The 19,013-nt window shown below is 43.0% G+C and overlaps 1 protein-coding gene across 3 annotated transcripts in view; it reads right to left on the bottom strand.

Moving 5' to 3' along the window:
* Window positions 1–19,013, bottom strand: part of cdkal1 (CDK5 regulatory subunit associated protein 1-like 1) — a 168,852-nt gene that overhangs the window by 106,676 nt on the left and 43,163 nt on the right. For all 3 annotated transcript variants that reach the window (XM_062565521.1, XM_062565520.1, XM_037454737.2), the window contains exons 5-7: window positions 17,686–17,782; window positions 13,941–13,989; window positions 9,653–9,773 (exon numbers count right to left, since the gene is read on the bottom strand). In XM_062565521.1, the coding sequence (XP_062421505.1) occupies window positions 9,653–9,773; window positions 13,941–13,989; window positions 17,686–17,782 (267 nt within the window). The remainder of the gene's footprint in view (window positions 1–9,652; window positions 9,774–13,940; window positions 13,990–17,685; window positions 17,783–19,013) is intronic.

Here is a 19,013-nt window from a genome sequence, read left to right as displayed (position 1 = left end):
TTTCTCAACAATGTTCAAATTGGTTTGTTGTGGAACGCATCCCCTCCTGTGTTTTGTGCAAAGTTGCAATGTCAGATATTTAATGTTGGAATGTCCAGAGAATTGATCCGTCCCACCTTTTCAATCTTATTTCTTAACCACGACACGGATTCCTCAGATGAGACTATTCTCCATCTTTGCACATTCAGATGCTCAGTTGGACCACTGTCCGCTTTCAAGCAGATCAATTAGCAATGTTAAAGGGTCGTAAACAGGTTGTGCACACTAATACACATAATCCTTATGATGAACAAACAAAACACCAGAAGCATCTTTACAAGTCACCGAGGAAAAAAAACAGCTAACTCTAACTTGCAATGGAGCGATCTCTCCATCTGTGCATCTATCTCGCCTTCTCAGGGTATTGCTTATTGGAGTTGAGGGCACTAGAGATGGCAGCTAGGTCAGAGGACCTCGCTGTGGAGAAAACAAAGACAGATGGGGCCCTGCATGTGCACACATACTCTCACACACACACACACACACACCACCAGGGGGTCCATCCATCTTAATGTGATCAGGCCCAGCTGAGTGGATCACACCAACATTAATCTCAAGAGACAGTCAGTGGCCTGCTCGGGCGTGTGTGCTTGCATCAATGATGTGCTTGTGCCTGTGTGTGTGTGTGTGTGTGTGTGTGTGTGCGTGTGCTGCTGAGCATTTGTCCAGTATCGCAACCCCGCATTAGCAGTTTGGACCTCGGCAACCCTAACCCACCCTGAACGGACTGACTGCTGTCCCTCTGACGCTCTTGGCTGGGTTCTCAAGTTGTGCTGAGCATCAGTTACTTTAACACAAGGAATAAGAAATAACAGTTTGGCAAAACCATTACATTTTATTTCACCCCATCCAACAAGAACCTGTAAGGAGCAGCTGAAATTACACAAATGATCCAGTTCCTGAGAAAAATCAACAACTGGGTGAGTCAAGGAGAAACAAACCGGCTCCATTCTTCCCTCCTTTGTTTCAGTCCTCTCCCCCGTCTGCCTCGTCCCACTTAATTAAACCACAGAGGTAACTGCTGTACCTGACAACAGTGTGGCGCTCCAATGTGTGTTGTAATAAGTGAGGCCGCCGGCGTGTGTGTGTAAGAGTGAGAGACTATTGTGTGGTAGCAGCCATGAAAAGTTAACAAAGAAAGGAAAGCCCTGATGTTACTCTGTATATGTGTGAACCTCCCTTTGCGCACGCACACACACACACACACACACACACACACACACACACACACACACACCCCACACCCCCCCCCCGTGTAGGCTCCCTTCGGAGCAGCTCCCTTGTGCTGCATCATTCAGACGTTTGGGGAGTTGAGCCAGAAAAGGCTTTCTCAAGGATAAGCATTTATGGCTCTACGTGTTGATTAGAAAGCGGCTCTGTGTAAACAGACTGGGTCATGTGAGAATTTACGTGAACATGCAAGTGTTCATGTGGGTCCATAAGCTCAAAGATGCAATTATGACAACAAAGCTCAAACTGGGAGGGGAAGTGGGAGAACCTCACGAATACAAAACTAAGACTATTCATCCAGCTTGCTGTTGACACTGGGAGAGGGTGGGCTGCAAACAGCTTCTCAAAGCGGTCATATGACAGAACAAAGCCTTAAGCCTGTAACTTGTCTGGTTGTGTCATCTCAAAGTCAAAGTGGAGTTAGCTAAATAATGTGGAGTCAAGGAACAAAGAATGCTGACACAATGGAGAAAAGACCTATTAGGACCATTGAATAGAGTCTAATTAGTCAGAGAATGGCTCAGTTAAACCCTATTTAGTATACAGTAAAGGAACGATGCATTCAAGTTGCATAGGAACTTTGCATGCACACCAAGGATCTAGTGTGACTCAGATTGAGTCTGATGTCACTCATTTTAAGCAGTGATCAATGTAGAGGACGAAACCCAAATGTTGATGCTCACAGCTTGTTTAGTTTGGCCTTATTTGAATCATCTGTATAAAAAAAGGTGAAACCACATCAAAATGCTACAGATATGGCTTGAACCTGATTTTTGTCAACATAATTGGATGAGAATATTAACAGTGGCCATAAGGGACATCTCTGTGGACAGAAATATATGTAAACATGTAGGAGTGCCATTACTTGATGGATCCCTATAAATTCAGCATTTGACAGACATATCCAATATTAATTCCTGTCTGTTTTTTTGACCCAAAAAAGAAAAAAATGTTGTTTTTGAAAGGACTGTAAAACACTGACTCTCCAGACAAGAGTTTTAGTTTTTATTTCTGTCCACTACGTAACGCACTAAGAAACCACAAAGTTCACAAACTATATTGTTTTTGCTCTTTTTGCTGTGAGTTGCATGTTTCCTTTCATCTGTGAATAGACCAGTGTGTCCATCAGTGTGTGCGCTAAGGCAGCTGGAGCATGGTCCTCTCAGGGCTCAATCCACCCTGTGTGACCCTTTAAATTCTGTTATTTAGTCGTGTTCTCCGTGCCGCACACTGTAACAGCTTTGTCCGTGTGTGTGTGACTGTGTGCGCGTTTTATAAAAACGGGTCACATGCCAACCTCAGATTTTCTGCAACTGCGACAGCAGCCTTGCTTGTTGTTTTGTCTGAAAGATCACAACACGTGTGTGTGTGTGTGTGGGGGGGGGAGAGCATGTGTGTGGAACCACCAGCACATGTGTTTTCCCAACTTCTGGTTTTGTCTACGGACTGACCTTGAGACGCTGTTTGTACTTGATCATTGGGCCCATTGTAAGTGGACAAGAATGGCCTAATGTTTGTTTATTATGACCCACTAGACATCTGATAACGTGGCGTTAGACCGACCCATTACTGACTTACTGGCAGTAGGGGAGCGATAAGGATAACTGCAAGTATTAGATAAGTCATCGAATGATGCATAAGACTTACATCTTTGTATTGCAGATCTGTAAAATGCACTAGTACCTTTTCACAGGGTTGATTGAGCACATGTCTCTACATCACCGAGTGCTGAGGTGGTGCGTAGGTTTAACTATCATGTGCCAGAGAGCAGGAAAGTCCCTCTGCCAAGACTTCACTGAGGTGTTTTACAAGGCTGGGAAACTGAATTCTATGAGAATAAAGCACTTCGCACTTAATCTGAATTACTGCAACGGTTTGTGACCTCACAGTCTAGAAGACTATAGGGTCAGTTTTTCTGGACTAATCCAATGCAACAATGTGAATGTAATCATAAGGTGACTGCACTGAAAAAGTCACAGAAATAAAGACTCATCTCAATGTCAACGTCGACAACCTCTAGGAAGGAAACGCGCATAAACTGGTTTGTGCAAATTGTCTGTATGGCGATCGCAGTGTGTGTGTGTGTGTGGTTGTGTGAGTGTAAACCGTGTTTGCTTGTGACACACTGGGGCTAATTCAGTTAGCCGGGGGCTCTGTAGTGTAATGCCTTGTAATGACACACAATCTCATTTTGTCCAAGGAGACACATCAATCTTTTGGATTTACCGTGGGGAGCACAAGTCTCTCGTGGTGAGCGAGTACAAAAAACATTGGATGGAGAGCATGGACGTGTGTGCACGTGCGTGTGCTTGTATGTGTGTGCGCCAAGCATGTATTTGTGTGTTAAGCAGTGGGGAAGAGGGAAATGGAATAATATGTTCAGACCAGTGGAGCTGAAAACTACCCATACATTGGTTTGATAAACAGCAGGAAAGGCCACCATCGCACACATCTAGCAGTGTGTGTGTGTGTGTGTGTGCCTGCATATGATTATATGTGTGTTGGGAACAAAATAGAAAAAGTTAAATGGGAATTCCTTTGTGGGTGTGTGCTAAAGTGCTATATCAGAAGGGATTGTGGGTATAGTGTGCGTCCATGCATTCCCACAGTCCTACACACACATGTATGTGATTAGAAAGCCTCACTCCTCGGTAACGCTACTTCTCTGAAGCCCACCAGCATATATTCTGCCTTTGTTGTCGTTGCTTCACATGAAGCATTTTCACTTCCCCCCCTCAAGGGGCAAAAACAACAGAGAAATGAAAAGATGAGATCATTGAGCAATGACCAACAAAGTCAAAGTGCAGTCAAGTAGAGCCGTGTAACGTTTGGAAATGAAGGAGAGATATGGACAGAAGCACATGAACCCCAGTGGTGGTGATATTACATTAAATTGAAAGGGAGTCTTGTTGGAGCACACATGCCCACTTCAATTTTTGGGGTGTGTGTGTCTGTGGCTCCTCATTATCATAGGCCTTTTTCACTTCCACACTGTAATTGCGAGCCCGAATTCAAATTACAAAAGAGCACATAGGCCTGATTTAATTAGCTTTCAACTCAGCAAACGACGTCCCGTCTCCACCCGTTCCTGCCCTTGTCTCTCTCCATCACATTCCCCTTTGGCTGTCAGGAGACGTTTAATCTGCAATAATGCTCTCTCTCTCTCTTTAAAGGGAATCTTTTATTCTTAAGCGAGTGCTTTTGCACAAGGCGAGTCCCCAATAAGCTGTGCTGTGCGGTTTTTACCAAGTATGAAGACTAGTGTCATCAAAAACGCATCGTCGGACTTTGTCTGATCTCCAAACCGAAGTTGTGTCAGAGAGGAGTGAGAGCCGCTCCTCGTGTGAGCATTTATTATGAACTACAGTAGTGTCCCGTTGGGTCAGGAACAGAAGGTTGGGAGTGACTAACCCTGTGACTTGATGACTTGAAGCTACGTGACACCAGCAGTCGCCTGTGAGCCCTACTTTACTCACCCTCTGCACACACCTTTGTCACAATGGCTAAAACGCATCGATGTAAAGAGGCAGCAGCGCTGCTGATGAGGCCCATTCTTCCACTGTGGAAAATCACAGGAAATAAGCAGCCAACATGTGGTCCAATCAGCGAACGCAAACATGTCCAAAATGCACACCAGCGCACACACATTGTCCCCGGGCACAGGGCTCTGTTTGGACAGGGTGTGTGTGTGTGTGTGTGTGTTTATTTTTCTACGGTGATTATCAGTGATCATAGAAATCGAGGATTTGGCAGGGGTAAGGGTCGGGGAGGAATGAGACACTAGCCTGTTCAAATCCTCTTTCATTGTAGACACAAATGAACAGAATACGAAGCAGAAAAACATGATTCCATTTTAATACTTTGCACCTTGAGAAAAGCACCCAAAACATCCATGTTAGAAAAGGCATTAAATATCTTTTCAGAGCGCTAACAATGGCCTCCTGCAATATTCAGCATGGCTTAATGGCCACACTAAATTGGCTTTCTATTAAGCAGATAAATATGTTACTATTAGTGTCAGAAGGTGAAAAAAGGGAATTGAATAGAAGGAGCTGAACAAAGGGAAGAGGATAAGAAACTGTGTGGCTCCAAGGCCATCTTTTATCCTCCATGGATAGCAGAGGAACTCAAACAGAAAATTCCACTCCACCGTTACAAAAACAGAATTGTTGAAATGATGTTTTAAATGTCAATGTTTGGGTTTTTTTTCCCTCAGTGCAAACCCTGAAAGCATCTGAAGGAGAATGAAGTGAGTGGCTGAAGAAACCAGTCAACCCAAAAGAGGCACATTTCCACAGTATCATAAAATGTGCAAGAACCAAAAACATACTTCACGGTATTAGAAACCAAAGATATTTGCATCAAACATGGCCAGTTGTTACGGTGTAATATATTTACATCAGTAAGAAGTAGAATAATAGAACATCAGGGCAGCAGTCACTTCACTTCAAACCGTCTCCCTGGAGAAACCATCCAGTTGGTCCTTGGTTTTAAGGTAAGAGCGAAAGATCATTATAAGCTGACTTTTAGTGTGATGCAAGAACAACGACTGTGACCGGCGAAAACGTAGCTAAAAAGAGACAGATAATTAAATTAAATGAGCTGTTACCGTGGAACAAAGTGCTTTAAAAAAAAAAAAAGCCTGAAGCATAATGGTTCACACACACAGACACAAACAAACACATACACACAAGTTTAATGAACCATTCTGACAGAGTGGCTGTAAATTCCTTTTTTATAATGCTGAAGCGTCACAATTTAACTTGTCACAAAGCGGCTTTTACCATCGCTGTCAGCACACACACACACACACACACACACATATATATATATATATATATAAATAAAGAGAGAGAGATGGGACCGTTAGTGTTGCCTCGGGCTAAACACACACGCACAACCTTCCCTCAAGTATTGAGAGTGCTGAAACCAGGACACTAAACAGGGTCCTTTTCCAGTTGCAGGCTGTATGAGAAAAATGTTCTCTGCCCTCAGGCTCCTCAGTTTGTTAGAGAAGAAGGAACCCAAAACAAAATGCTGACAAATGGATAGAAAGCCAATTAAAGAGCCCAACATCAGCGTTGGGGGGAGGGGGGGGGGGGGGGGGCAGAGGGAGGACAGGAGCAACTGCCTCTGATTTGATGGCATGTCGGTAAACACCAACATGGCCGTCACTGTGTTCACTTCATTACTGTATTTGTCAATTCTCAATCATCAGACCTTCTGACCTGCACTCACACCCGCTGAGGAGAACGTTCATTTGCAGTTTTCTTCCAAAACGGTGATAGAAGCTCTGAATGTGAAAGATGACATTTGGTTCCTCTCTAGTGGCTCGGTCGGATTTTAGTGCCTTATGGGTTTACTCTCAAGTTGTATTTCCGTGGGAGGGGGAGCTTTATTGTGATTTGGGAGGTTTATTCGTGGTAAAAAATAAACGCCAGTGACATTGTTCTCAAAAGATATTTGAGACTGGATTCATTTAAATACATTACATGGACCAAATTGTTGATCCAATGGATTAGATATCATTGGTTGGTGTTCAAAATGTTAAACTTCTCTTTAAAAAAAGGACGGTAGCGCGCAAATCTGCTTCTATATGTCGTCAAATTTTAGCAATAACATTGGCACAACATCCTGGTTTTGGACTGCACCTTCCGAGAAGTAATCAGGGCGTTTTACTCATTAAGGAATCAAGTTATGACTAATCAAAATAACTGTGCTAATGGCCCAGGAGAAACCCGACAATGTTCTTGTTAATTCAAAGCCGGAGGGCATTTGAGGACTAGCTGGACTACGTGGAATTTATTTTCTGATGGGGATCAAATTAACTGCGTGAGGGGAAAAAACTCCAATCTAATCTGGATTTAATAGGTCTAAATGAAATTAATATGCAACTTAATGAAAGTAATATTGTAAATCAATTTGAACGTGAAATTAAATTTGGATCGGTGGCCCCAGGTGAAACCAGGCTGATTTGCACTAATAAAGAAAAAGGGAGGTGGGGAGGGGGGGGGGGGGGTACAATATGTTCATCTCATTAAAATGACCAACAAGTGGTTGAAGGTTTGAGGGTGGTTTGCTGTGTGGTCATTTAACACTAGCATTAGACTGTAGAGCCAGGCTAGCACCTCACAGCTAGTTCTGTGGGTTGAATCATCAGCTGACCAACGTCCAATGATTGAGCTGCATTTACCGTGCTGTGCCATCGTATCCAAGGAAGAAACAAGTCAGAAGATACATTAATATTCTTCTTTGAGATTCTAAACTTCTCAAGGCCTTGCAGATTATCTCCTTCAGCACGACATCGACTCGACATTTGGTTGGAAAACAGGGACACATCCCACATGTTCACGCACAAAGACACACTGGAGACACTAAAAGGCCACACACACACACACACACAACAAAGCCACAGCTTTAAATGCTCTCTTCTGGCACAGAGGCAGTTTAGAGAACAACTGCAACTGATGTTGTGCATGTGTGTGTCTCTGTGTGTCAAACAAAGATCTCTCTGTTTCCTCTGCTGACAAATGTCACCAATGATGTCACTGCTGCCTCAGAAGAATATTTAAAACAGACTATTTCAAAGCAGAACAGACATTAGCCTAATACACAAACGCACGCGTCAAACTCCTGACGCCGCGATGGACTCATCACACAAAAGCACCCATTAAGTTCAGATTTTATAATAGCTGATAAACCCTGTCTTCATATTCGTGTAATCCCGGCGGCCTCCAGAAAAAAAAAAACACTTTATTTGTGGCCCACACAAATAAAGTGACCTTTTGAAAAACAACAGCAACTTCATTATGAGCAGACACAAGACCCCCGCCGGATGAAGGCTGGCAAAGGACTGACACACATCCAGACGCACACATGCAGGCTGCAAGACCTGCACAAGCGCACTTGGTCCGACAGGCACACAGAGCCAGAAACACAGGTATTCACACTCTGGTAATGACCAGGCCCATCGAGACCCATTCAGCAGCAATTATCAATATGACAGACAGACGCTGTGAGGGAGCCACGAACTGTTACAGCTGTTCATAACCACGCCAGCATCTAACCAGTCATGTGACACCGGTGGCCATTTTAGGCAACGGTTTACTGGGGAGCACTTGGGGGGGGGAAATTGGCACAAAGTGACGAGCATTCGCTAAACGTCCATTTTCTTCAGGTCACAAAGCGCCTGTTTGGTGGTGACTAGATGTGCCATTAGGGTTGGCCAGTAGGGTTCATGGTTCTCCTTGGCGTATTAGATTAAAGGGGCCTGAGAGCTTACATCCAGGGCCAGGACGCCCTCTTTAGGAACGCACTGAATTGATGAGTCTTTGAATTACGGCTGGGAGTACACAGCACGTCTTAATAATAGAGATAAAATATGAGGTGGGAACTAGATTTTTCCTGGTGTTTGTCCTTGTTCCCCTACAACATGGCTAGAAATGCACATTTGTACACAGCAAGCTGATATCACCTCGCAGCCTAAACATGTAACCACAGCCTCCCCATCACAGACAAAATAATCACAAGAACCTGAGTAACAGCCAACTATGATTCAAAATGGACAAGAAAGTAGCTCAAGTCCAGAAGGACGCTTCAGTAGAACATACTTACAACATGCTCAAACAATAACACGTTGTAATAGATGTCTGGAGATGGTGATTAGTTCCTATAAACCTCATGGATCCCCAGTTCTGTGTCTATAGGTTATTTACCTGCTGGCTCTGTGACGCCCAGGCCGTCATTGTACAGATAGTGGAGCCGTGCAGGGGGATGAGTGATGGATCATCACGAAGCACAGTGTAATTAATCTGTTGTAACCCTTTTTAACTGGCCCAGCGAGAATACAGCACATGGGTTAGTAGAGACACACGGGCCTGTAAACAACATGAAATTAGCCCATTAAAAAGTGGCTGTGCTTCTACCAACGTGAAAGTGGTCACGTGCATCCCACTAGACATCCATCCGTCCTTTATCTGCAACATGTGCATCCTTTTATCCATCTGCACAATCCAATCGCTTCATGAAAAACTAACCAAAGGGACACAAGGGAAGCGCTTTGACACATCAAGCCGGTAAATCCACAAAGAAAAAGGAAAACGTAGAAAAAAGCAACAAAGGAATGAGGTCTATGTCGATATCTTATTTCTTACGAGTCAAACAGACACATATTACCTGCATACACAAACGCACAACACCTGCACAGCTATGTGAAGTTGATACAATTAGAAGCACAGAGGGGCTCTGTTTAAGTGGTTGAGCAAACACACACACACACACACACAGAGACACACACCATGAACTGGGATAGAAGGGAAGCTGTGAAATTGTATTCACAGTTGAAGCTGAATGTTCAGTGATTCTTGTTTGTGTGACTTCATACCCGGTGTTGATGGAGATGATTTCAATAAGAGGATTCTTCCTGATCTTTGGCAGGTCCAGTCTAGCGCCTCCGAGCCTACGGCCTCCATCTTTCTTCTGACCCAAAAGACGAACCGAGTGACCTGAAAAAAAAACATCACTTCAGGACCCATTTCTTTACTATTCCTATTAATGTGTACGTTCCTATAGTCATTTGTACGTTACAAATTACTATATTACTTAAAAGGAGATTGATGTAAAAGAAAAATTTATATCCAACATTTTGCCAAATAAAAGCATTCTTCATTCTACTTCTGTCTTCTATTCGGAGCTCTACTGGATAAAAAGCGTAACCAGGACACAGGACCGGACCGAGCCGCCTGTCAGAGCACACATCGTGTAGTCAGGGTGTGGTTGAAGAAGCTGTGCAGGAAGTGACATTAGAGACAAACTACATATCTAATGTACGCAGGTGGGATCATGATTCTCTGGCTGAGGGGAGCTCAGCTGGTATTACCAAGATAGTTATTTTATTTAATGAATAAAAGGCCATTCTACTTTTACTAACTGCACACATTTACAACTCTAAACGTAGTGTTGTAACACAGAGGAGATGAAAACACATAGCGGAGGCCAATCTCCAAAAACAGGAGAGGACCATCCGGTGTTTGATGGGCTTCCAGCTACAGGGTGTGCGAGATGGAGGCGTTGAGGGATGGAATTGTCTTCCTGTTTTCATCCGCTCTACATGGGTCTCCTGGGAGGGTGGGCTCTGGGCAGGGTGCACAGCTATCAATTGGTAGATAAAAATGACAATCTGCCCCGGAGGAGGACAAAGAGCCAATCGGTGAGGCATGACCAGTCGTAATATCCCAGACCGAGCAAGAAAATTAGAAAACTTCCCTCTTGGAAAACAGCTGGGACTTAAAGCACATTTGGCCATTCCTCCGGCCATCTGTCCTTATATCTGTCCTTTTATCTGTCCTTTTATCTGTCCTTTTATCTGTCCTTTTATCTGTCCTTTTATCTGTCCTTTTATCTGTCCTTTTATCCGTCCTTTTATCTGTCCTTATATCTGTCCTTATATCTGTCCTTATATCAGTCCTTATATCTGTCCTTATATCCGTCCTTATATCTGTCCTTATATCCGTCCTTATATCCGTCCTTATATCCGTCCTTATATCCGTCCTTATATCCGTCCTTATATCCGTCCTTATATCTGTCCTTATATCAGTCCTTATATCAGTCCTTATATCTGTCCTTATAGCTGTCCTTATATCTGTCCTTATATCTGTCCTTTTATCTGTCCTTTTATCTGTCCTTATATCTGTCCTTTTATCTGTCCTTTTATCTGTCCTTATATCTGTCCTTTTATCTGTCCTTATATTCGTCCTTATATCCGTCCTTATAGCTGTCCTTATATCTGTCCTTATATCTGTCCTTTTATCTGTCCTTTTATCTGTCCTTTTATCTGTCCTTATATCTGTCCTTATATCTGTCTGTCTGTCTTTCGGCGTGAATCATGGATTTAAAACTTCCTTCCGTAACCGCAGGTCCATCTGTTGACTGAACGATCAGTTCATACTTCCTGTAACATCAAGATTCCACCAGTTCATGCAGCTTTAAACGTTCCATCAGACAACAAACCAACACATGCACTATATAGTAAAAGAACAAAGTGAAGGCCATGCCAATTATAAAAAGGGCTAGAAAGAGACTTTCTTCTTGGTGATGAAGTTAAAACGCCTTCCCATTAAAAGCATTAGCAACCCGTTGCCTTTTGTTTGAACCTTGATATCACTAATGACGTGAAGTAAAAACATTAACCAGTTGATTTAAGAACCAATACTTTCCAACTGTGGATGATAACAAACAGGAAATATAAAAAAAACATAAATGAAGAAAACCAATAGCAGTTTGTCTAAAGCACGTAGTGGCAGAAAATAACAATAATAGCTCCCGTGTTGAAGAAGGATTGTTGGATCAAAGGGAGCTAAAAGGTTGACCTGCTGACCCGTGTCTTATCTGTTTCACACGTGGCGGTCTTGTCGATGGTCTGGGGATGGAGGCCCATTGGACAGAGGGGACGAAGGGTGAAAGTGATGCTCGTCATTTAACCCCTCAACACGACGGCTTATTGGAAATGTACAAAGTTCACTCAACAGTCAAGTCGACTTGACAACGCTACACACTTTGATGCTTGACAATGACAACGCTTTTGACACTTCCAGATGTGTAAGCGTTAAAAGACAGGATACCTTCAGATGACTATAAATACACGCAACTTGTCTGGTCATTTCCTGTGTAACAGTCTCTTTCTAATCAGCCATGTGTTTATCCTCCAGCTCCATTGGTTCAGCATTGATGCAGTTTGTGGGTCCCAGTTAAATAAGGATCATGAGGTTACATGGACGCCATGCAGCCTCTGATCTGCAGCCAAGTAGATACATCAGCCTGTCTAACCTCCTCTGCCCCCTGATGCTATGTCACACACACACACACACACACACACACACACACACACACACACACACACACACACACACACACACACACACACACACACACACACACACACACACACACACACACACACACACACACACACACACACACACACACACAGGTGAAATGGTATCATCAGAGGCTTTACCCTCCGTGAGAGAAGATCAATATTAGGAGGCCCTATAAACCAGAGAGGTAGAGATCAGACTTTGGTGCATTTCTTTAAGAATAAACCATATTTTATCCATGGGTGTCATTCTATTTTTTTATCTGCCAGTGGGATTGTTATATGAGATAAAGCCAATGCTTTGTTTGTTGTTATCTAGAAAATAAAAAAAATATTGATTTAGATAAGCTTGTGATGACTAACAACATTACACTGATATCACACATCACTGCTGCACAGTGGCAAAGCAGCAGCACAGCAGCCAGCGGGTGTGACGTGCGTGACTGTATAAATGTTTAGCACTGTGTGCATGCTCAGCAACCCAAGCCAAAATAACTTAAGGATAAAACACGGCTGTAACTTCATCTTCTGCAGAAGCAATATGATTAAAAGCAGCTTTACATTAGTGAAGTATCTCTGTGGAGCGACGTTTGTTTTTTACAGTCAGGATCCAAAGAAAATACACAGTCTCACACCCCACCAAATCAGCTCGTAAAAGCGTGCCAGCACTCTCGTCAGGTGGAAAACAGACCTGCAAGCAATTTTGGTGCAGCAAAGAAGCGCGTCTATTAGTGGTTCATTGAAGTAAGTATTTTAGTACCCATTACAAAAGTCAAATACCCAAGCTTATAAAGGTTTATGCCCAGGCCTCCGAGCTGAAATAACAGCTCTTCGTTTATACGAGGTCATAAAGAACTGTAATGATACTGGCAAAATGAGTTTCTTTGGAAGGGCTGAAGAAGGGAAGCGAAGGAGAGCGGAGGGGACAGAACAGGGAAGGAAGAAGGCCAAGGAGTGAGGAAGAAAGGTAAGTAGGAGATCAAAAGATCCTGATGAACGACAGGAAGAAAGAAAGAGTGAATCATGGGGGGGGGGGGGGGGCAGTGAACATGAAACTCACACCGAAATGTGTGAACGCGAGTGTGTGTGTAGCCAGAAAATTTGGGGTTGAGGACACATTGTAAAATCAAGCCTCAGTTCAGCTGTCCTTCATTAGAGTGAAGCCTGTAACTCTCTCTCTGACGCACCCTCACAAACACTGTAAACTCAGTCTGTTCTTTATTAGGCAGCAGCTGGGGGGGTACGACAGCTTGACTGGACACTCTCCCACTGTAAACTCTGCCTGACCTTCATTAAACAGTGAAGAGCGCTGGTTCACTAACAGTTTAAATGGATGACCTAATCACTGCAGCGTGAGCCGGGCGTCAGTGAAGACCTCTCAATAAGATCCAAAATAACACTGAAGACGTCCCTTTTAAATTCACAATCCAAACGGGCCTTACTGAGGGAAAAAATGCATTTTAATGCATTTAGCTTAACAAAATGTACCCCATAGGAAAAAGCAGTGAGGCTAATTTTAACACAAAGGACATATTTCAACAACTTGAAATATCAAGACCCAAACATTTAATGCCATTTTTATCTGATCACGTGTTCTCCTTCAGGGAAGCGATACATTCATTCTTGATCAATAAGTGGACAGACAACTTTACCGAAAATCATTCATACATTTCCTCTCCCAACAATGAGGGCTCTTGTTCATAAATGTTTTAGGTGATCAATGCATTTCATTCACTAATACAATGTGTGTGTGTGTGTGTGTGTGTGTGTGTGTGTGTGTGTGTTTTTTTTTTAATACCTTTAACAGCCTCGTCCACAACTTCCACCACTCGATCAATCTGTTGGACCTGAAAAATAGACAGACAGACATACTTAGTCCAAACTAAGCACAGAAGCCCGATATTGGCAAATACACGTCTCCTCCCTCATTTAGGAAGGCATGTAAATATGAACAAGACAATAAGCACAAAAAGCACCGAGCACACCGAAAGCTTCCTTTCACACAGAAGTACAAAGAGGAACAATAGCATCAAGTTTTCTCCATATAGATATATGTAGATGTCCTCAATCCCACCAGGTGTCTGTAGGGCTAAGCGCTCAGTGGATTAGATGGAGACTCGGTGTGGTGTTGGGATTTCATGGATCAGAACCAAGAGGCAATACCGAAAGAGGAATCGTACAGAGGGAGGCAGAAAAAGAAGCATCCAGGCAAGAAAGGAGCCAAGAGCACATCCTTAGATCATGAGAATGATTAAAGCTGAAGCATGTTATGATCAGGCAGAAGACTTCTCCATATTGCCTCAAATGGAGAAAACTCTGCAGCTCTGCAGAGCCGGACCGGAAAGCTACCATTGAAGGAGAGAGAATAGCTACGAAAAGACTATTAGGTGGCATCATTTTCTACTAAGATTTTAAAAATCTACAGTCCCTCTACATCTGGGGAGTGAATGAGGGTGAGAGTAATAATGGGGACGCAGAGATACACATAAAAGCAGGAAGGGAAAGAATTATTTAACTGCCATCATTTCTCCTTTGGTTTCTACCAGCATCCCCTCCACCTCTAATTTGCTCCCTTTCTCTATTCTTAGAGGTCTATGCTCCAGCCCTCAGAGCCTGCAGGCCCATTACCCAGAGTAACCCTTCTTTAGAACACACTCACACAGATGCACACTGTGCCTTGCAGACAGCAGTTATATGCACGTTGCACACGGAGATAAAACCAATTTTCTTCTAATAGCCAGGCAATCTGGGCTTATTCATAGCAGCAGCGGGTGTTCTGTACTCACTGTTAGGGTTGGGTATTGTTCACGTTTTAGCAATTAATTCAGATCTCACTTTTCAATTATGGTTCTTATCAAATCCTGCTTCACACACCTTGAATAATGTTTAAAAACGGAGAAGGTGGTGAAAAAAATGAAAACATATTTTCTTCAGATGTGTGCTTCCATGGAAAGTCATTGGTCAAACATAAGACAATTCTTTTTTAGTCAGGTAAGGTAAATGTCATTAACAAGTGCAGATTATAATTAGTTTTTGTATGAATAATGAAGATAGAGGTCTACTTTAAATCGATCATTTGTAAAGACACATTTTCAAAGAGAGCACCTAAAGTAAAAGCTGTTTAACAGTAAATGGTAAAAAACACTACAAGGCTTATGGATAAAGGACTAAATGGGAAATTAATAAAAGGTGAAAGCAAATCTTTACAATTAAAAGATGCTCTCAATTCCAAATTCAGAGCATTAATATAGAAACAAATTACTATTTGATATGTAAACAAAAAGGTGGAGGATTAAAGTGTGTGTGTGTGTTGTAATTAGAGCTTCTGTCCTTTGTTTACGTAGCCGGGTCACCATGTGGGTCCATTTCAGTCGCTGTGCGCACGCTACACTGGACGAACCGGTCCAACAATAATCAACTACCCTGGAAGTGCGTAAAAATATTAAAATCAGAAAACCAACTCGGCTCTCAATACGCACCGTGGTACACGCCCAGGGCATGTGGAGGAGGCTCATGTTTGTAACATTGCTTATCCACCGAAATCCTATGATTACCCAGCTAGATGCCTGTTCGTGTGTGTGTGTGTGTGTGTGCGTGCGATATGTCTCAGATACATGATGTGACATGTTCAGTTAAAAGAAGCTCAACGCTGTGGCCTTGCGTGACTGATTGAGGCTGCTGTGAAAGGAATGAGTGTATTGTGTGTAAGGTGCACACAATACACTCATTCCTTTCACAACAACCTCAGGCAGGAAAACAGAGCCCCAATACACATAAAAGATGGCAAAGAAAAGGCGATTGAACTGGATGATTTCAACGGAAGGCACTTTTCCTTATTACCTAGAGCCCTTATCCAGACGTTGGTGCAATCACTATAAACAAATTCTGGGCTGGTGATTTGCATCTGCTTTGCATAGCCCACCAACTGTCAGCATCATTGTGTGGTTGATTGTAACAACCAAGGATACACGAGGGGAGGGTGTGCATACTATATGCCTCCTTCAGTGTGTGTTACCATGTGCGCCTGTTCATGCGTGTGTCCCTTAGCGTGTATCTGTGTGTGTGTGTGTGTGTGTGTGTGTAGATCAACGCGTCATCCAATCTACTCGTGACAATGAAAGGGCCGACGGTGGTAAACTTCCCAGATGTTTCAGCCTCGCCCTGAAGGCTATTACATATACAGGCCTGTTTATCTGAATCTAATTATATTATACACACATGCCACTTGATTTGAATGTAATTATGTTACACAGAGGCATGTTTACTGAAATAGAATTACAATATTTATAGTAAATATATTTAACGGAACATTTGGGACACCGCCCTCAGACCCCCATTTAGTTTTTCACGCCAGCAGATGAATTCAGGATTATGTCAAATTATGACTCTGGCTCTCTGTGGTAGTTTGGAAGGCAAAGGTGGGCTTTCTGGGAGCATGGGGTGAACAAAAGAATGCATGCGTATAGGATACATCTCCATTAACCAGTTATTGCCTCTCTAATGCATGCAGGAATTATTTATGTCTCCTAAAACATCTTTATATGTGGTACGGACGTGTTTACATTGCTCTACTAAAAGGCTCATCTTACCAACTTCAAATGATTAATTTATGCCCAAGTGTTACGGGATAAGACTTAAGACTCAAGAGGATTTTGCGTGATCCTGGAAAGTGGCGGCAGATAGAAAAGTGCACTCTCCAATTACACTGATTCTGCTGTTACATAGTGATGACCTGTGCGTGCCGCTTTAGTCCCTTCCTGTGATTACCCAGGTGAACCAGACAATTAAATGTCTTTTCCAAATCACAGTTTGCCAGACAATCTATTCATACCTCCACCAGAGGGGTTGTGAGTGATCGTCATGACTCACCTGGTGGAGTCTGACTCATTGACTAAGAGAAACACAAGTGCCAGTTTATGCCAAGGGCTCAAAGTAGTGAGGTCTTCACGTCACTCACTAGTCCTTCTCACCTCGGACGTTCTCCACACATGGAACCTGCAAAGCAGGCATCGTACCTGATCTTTACACTCTGGTGTTGAAAAGGTTCTGGCCAGTCTTACACGGAGACCAAAACAAAAACCTCATCATTATACGCATCCCCACTCTTTTCTGTCTTAAATCTTAAATCCTCCTTTTGCTCCTTCTCCCTCATCTTAGAAAGTGTAGTTGTGTCTCTTAAGGAAATCTATTGATTAACCAAACAGCAGGAGTTCAGGATAGAAGCGACACACGAGGTTAGCAGCCAGGTGAAGGACAGGTCAGATCGTCTGGATGTATCCCTCTGTGTGTGTGTGTGTGTGTGTGTGTGTGTGTGTGTGTGTGTGTGTGTGTGTTCCGGAAAGATTGTCCTTCAGAAACCAATGTAGACGCAAAGGGACACACGCACACATATGGTGTATGCTGTGAACACATGTCTTCGTGACGGGGATTATCACTTTCATATACGGAAGTCAACGCACACGCACACGCACACACACACACACACACACACACACACACACACACACACACACACACACACACACACACACACACACACGTACCCCGATGATGCTGAGTCCTTTGAGGTAGTCCATGCGTGGCTGAGCCTGAGGGACACAGCCTGCTAGAACCACCTTTTTCTGCTGATCCTGGGCTTTTCTGTAGAAACAAATAAAGATAGAGGAGATTAACATTAGTAGGTAACAGCTTGCACAACTCCAGCAAAAACATTTTGATTTCCCAAAAAAGAAATTAAAGCAACCATGTGCACAAGGTGAACTTTGCCATAACTCTCTAAAGCTGACATACTGACACAGCAACATCCAACAAGAGCAAAGCCAGAGGCTTTTGAAATTTAACTTACTCCACAAAACTAAGAGGGGCCTTTTCCTAATTGAGATCAAAAGGCTTAGTGTGGCTCAAAATCACAAGAACAGAGCCGGCCCGCACCCTTTAATAATAGAAACACACCTAAAAGGTGTATCAAACGGTACATAGTAAAGTTGCCATTATCTGTATTAAGTAGAAATGAGCCATAACACACGAGTCTGAACCGTACTGTTTACACCTTCTTGGGAAAGTGTCCCACAACACAAACTACCCTGTTTGTTTTCACCGTTGGTATGCTAGCTATTCCCTCCAGAAATCAAATCAAATTGACTCAAGGTAATTCCCATGATGCAAATCTGCTTTGGAATGTGCTGTGAATCAAACAGAGAAGAATGAAAGGATTTAAACAAAAAAATCCATAGTTACATGTAGTTGAGGTTAGTGATGTCCTGACCCATTGTTGAATATGTATCTATATTTATATTATATATTTATATTATTATTTATATTTATATACAAGCTGTGTGATCATCTATAACCTGAGAACCGAAAGAAGAAGAAGATAAAACACATGTTTGTGACAAACAGGTCACCGAGACTTCTGATGAGAGAAAACACAACCGAGTCATGACTGCAAAAAAAGGTAGCAATATAAATCCCTTTTTCAAGATGATTCCAATTAAATAGGGCTGCACAAAAGGGAAAAGAGTGACACCAACCTCAAATAAGAGTGTGTGTCTTGTTTGACTGTGTGTGTGTGTGTGTGTCTTGTTTGACTGTGTGTGCCTTTGGATGAGAGTCTTTATGTCACCTCCAGTTAGTGGCTGTGAGATTTGAGACACTCTGTCTGACAAAAGCTTTTGGGAGCTGCCCAGACTCCGCCATGAATCTTTAATAATGAAGCCTCCTGACAGCTGGAGCAAGAGAGAAAGGGAGGGGGGGTGAGGGGGGGGGGGGGAGTAAGTGAGGGAGGAATCGTGGGAGGAGAAGCAACTGCATGCAAACCATCGGTTGCGTTTCAATTCAGACCATGTTTGTAGAGGGTGTGTGTGTGTGTGTG

The sequence above is a fragment of the Pungitius pungitius genome, chromosome 11 (assembly GCF_949316345.1).
Source record: "Pungitius pungitius chromosome 11, fPunPun2.1, whole genome shotgun sequence".
In the NCBI taxonomy this organism is placed as follows: Eukaryota; Metazoa; Chordata; class Actinopteri; order Perciformes; family Gasterosteidae; genus Pungitius; species Pungitius pungitius.
The sequence above is the reverse complement of the archived record's forward strand: the minus strand, read 5'-3'. Positions and strand labels throughout refer to the sequence as shown.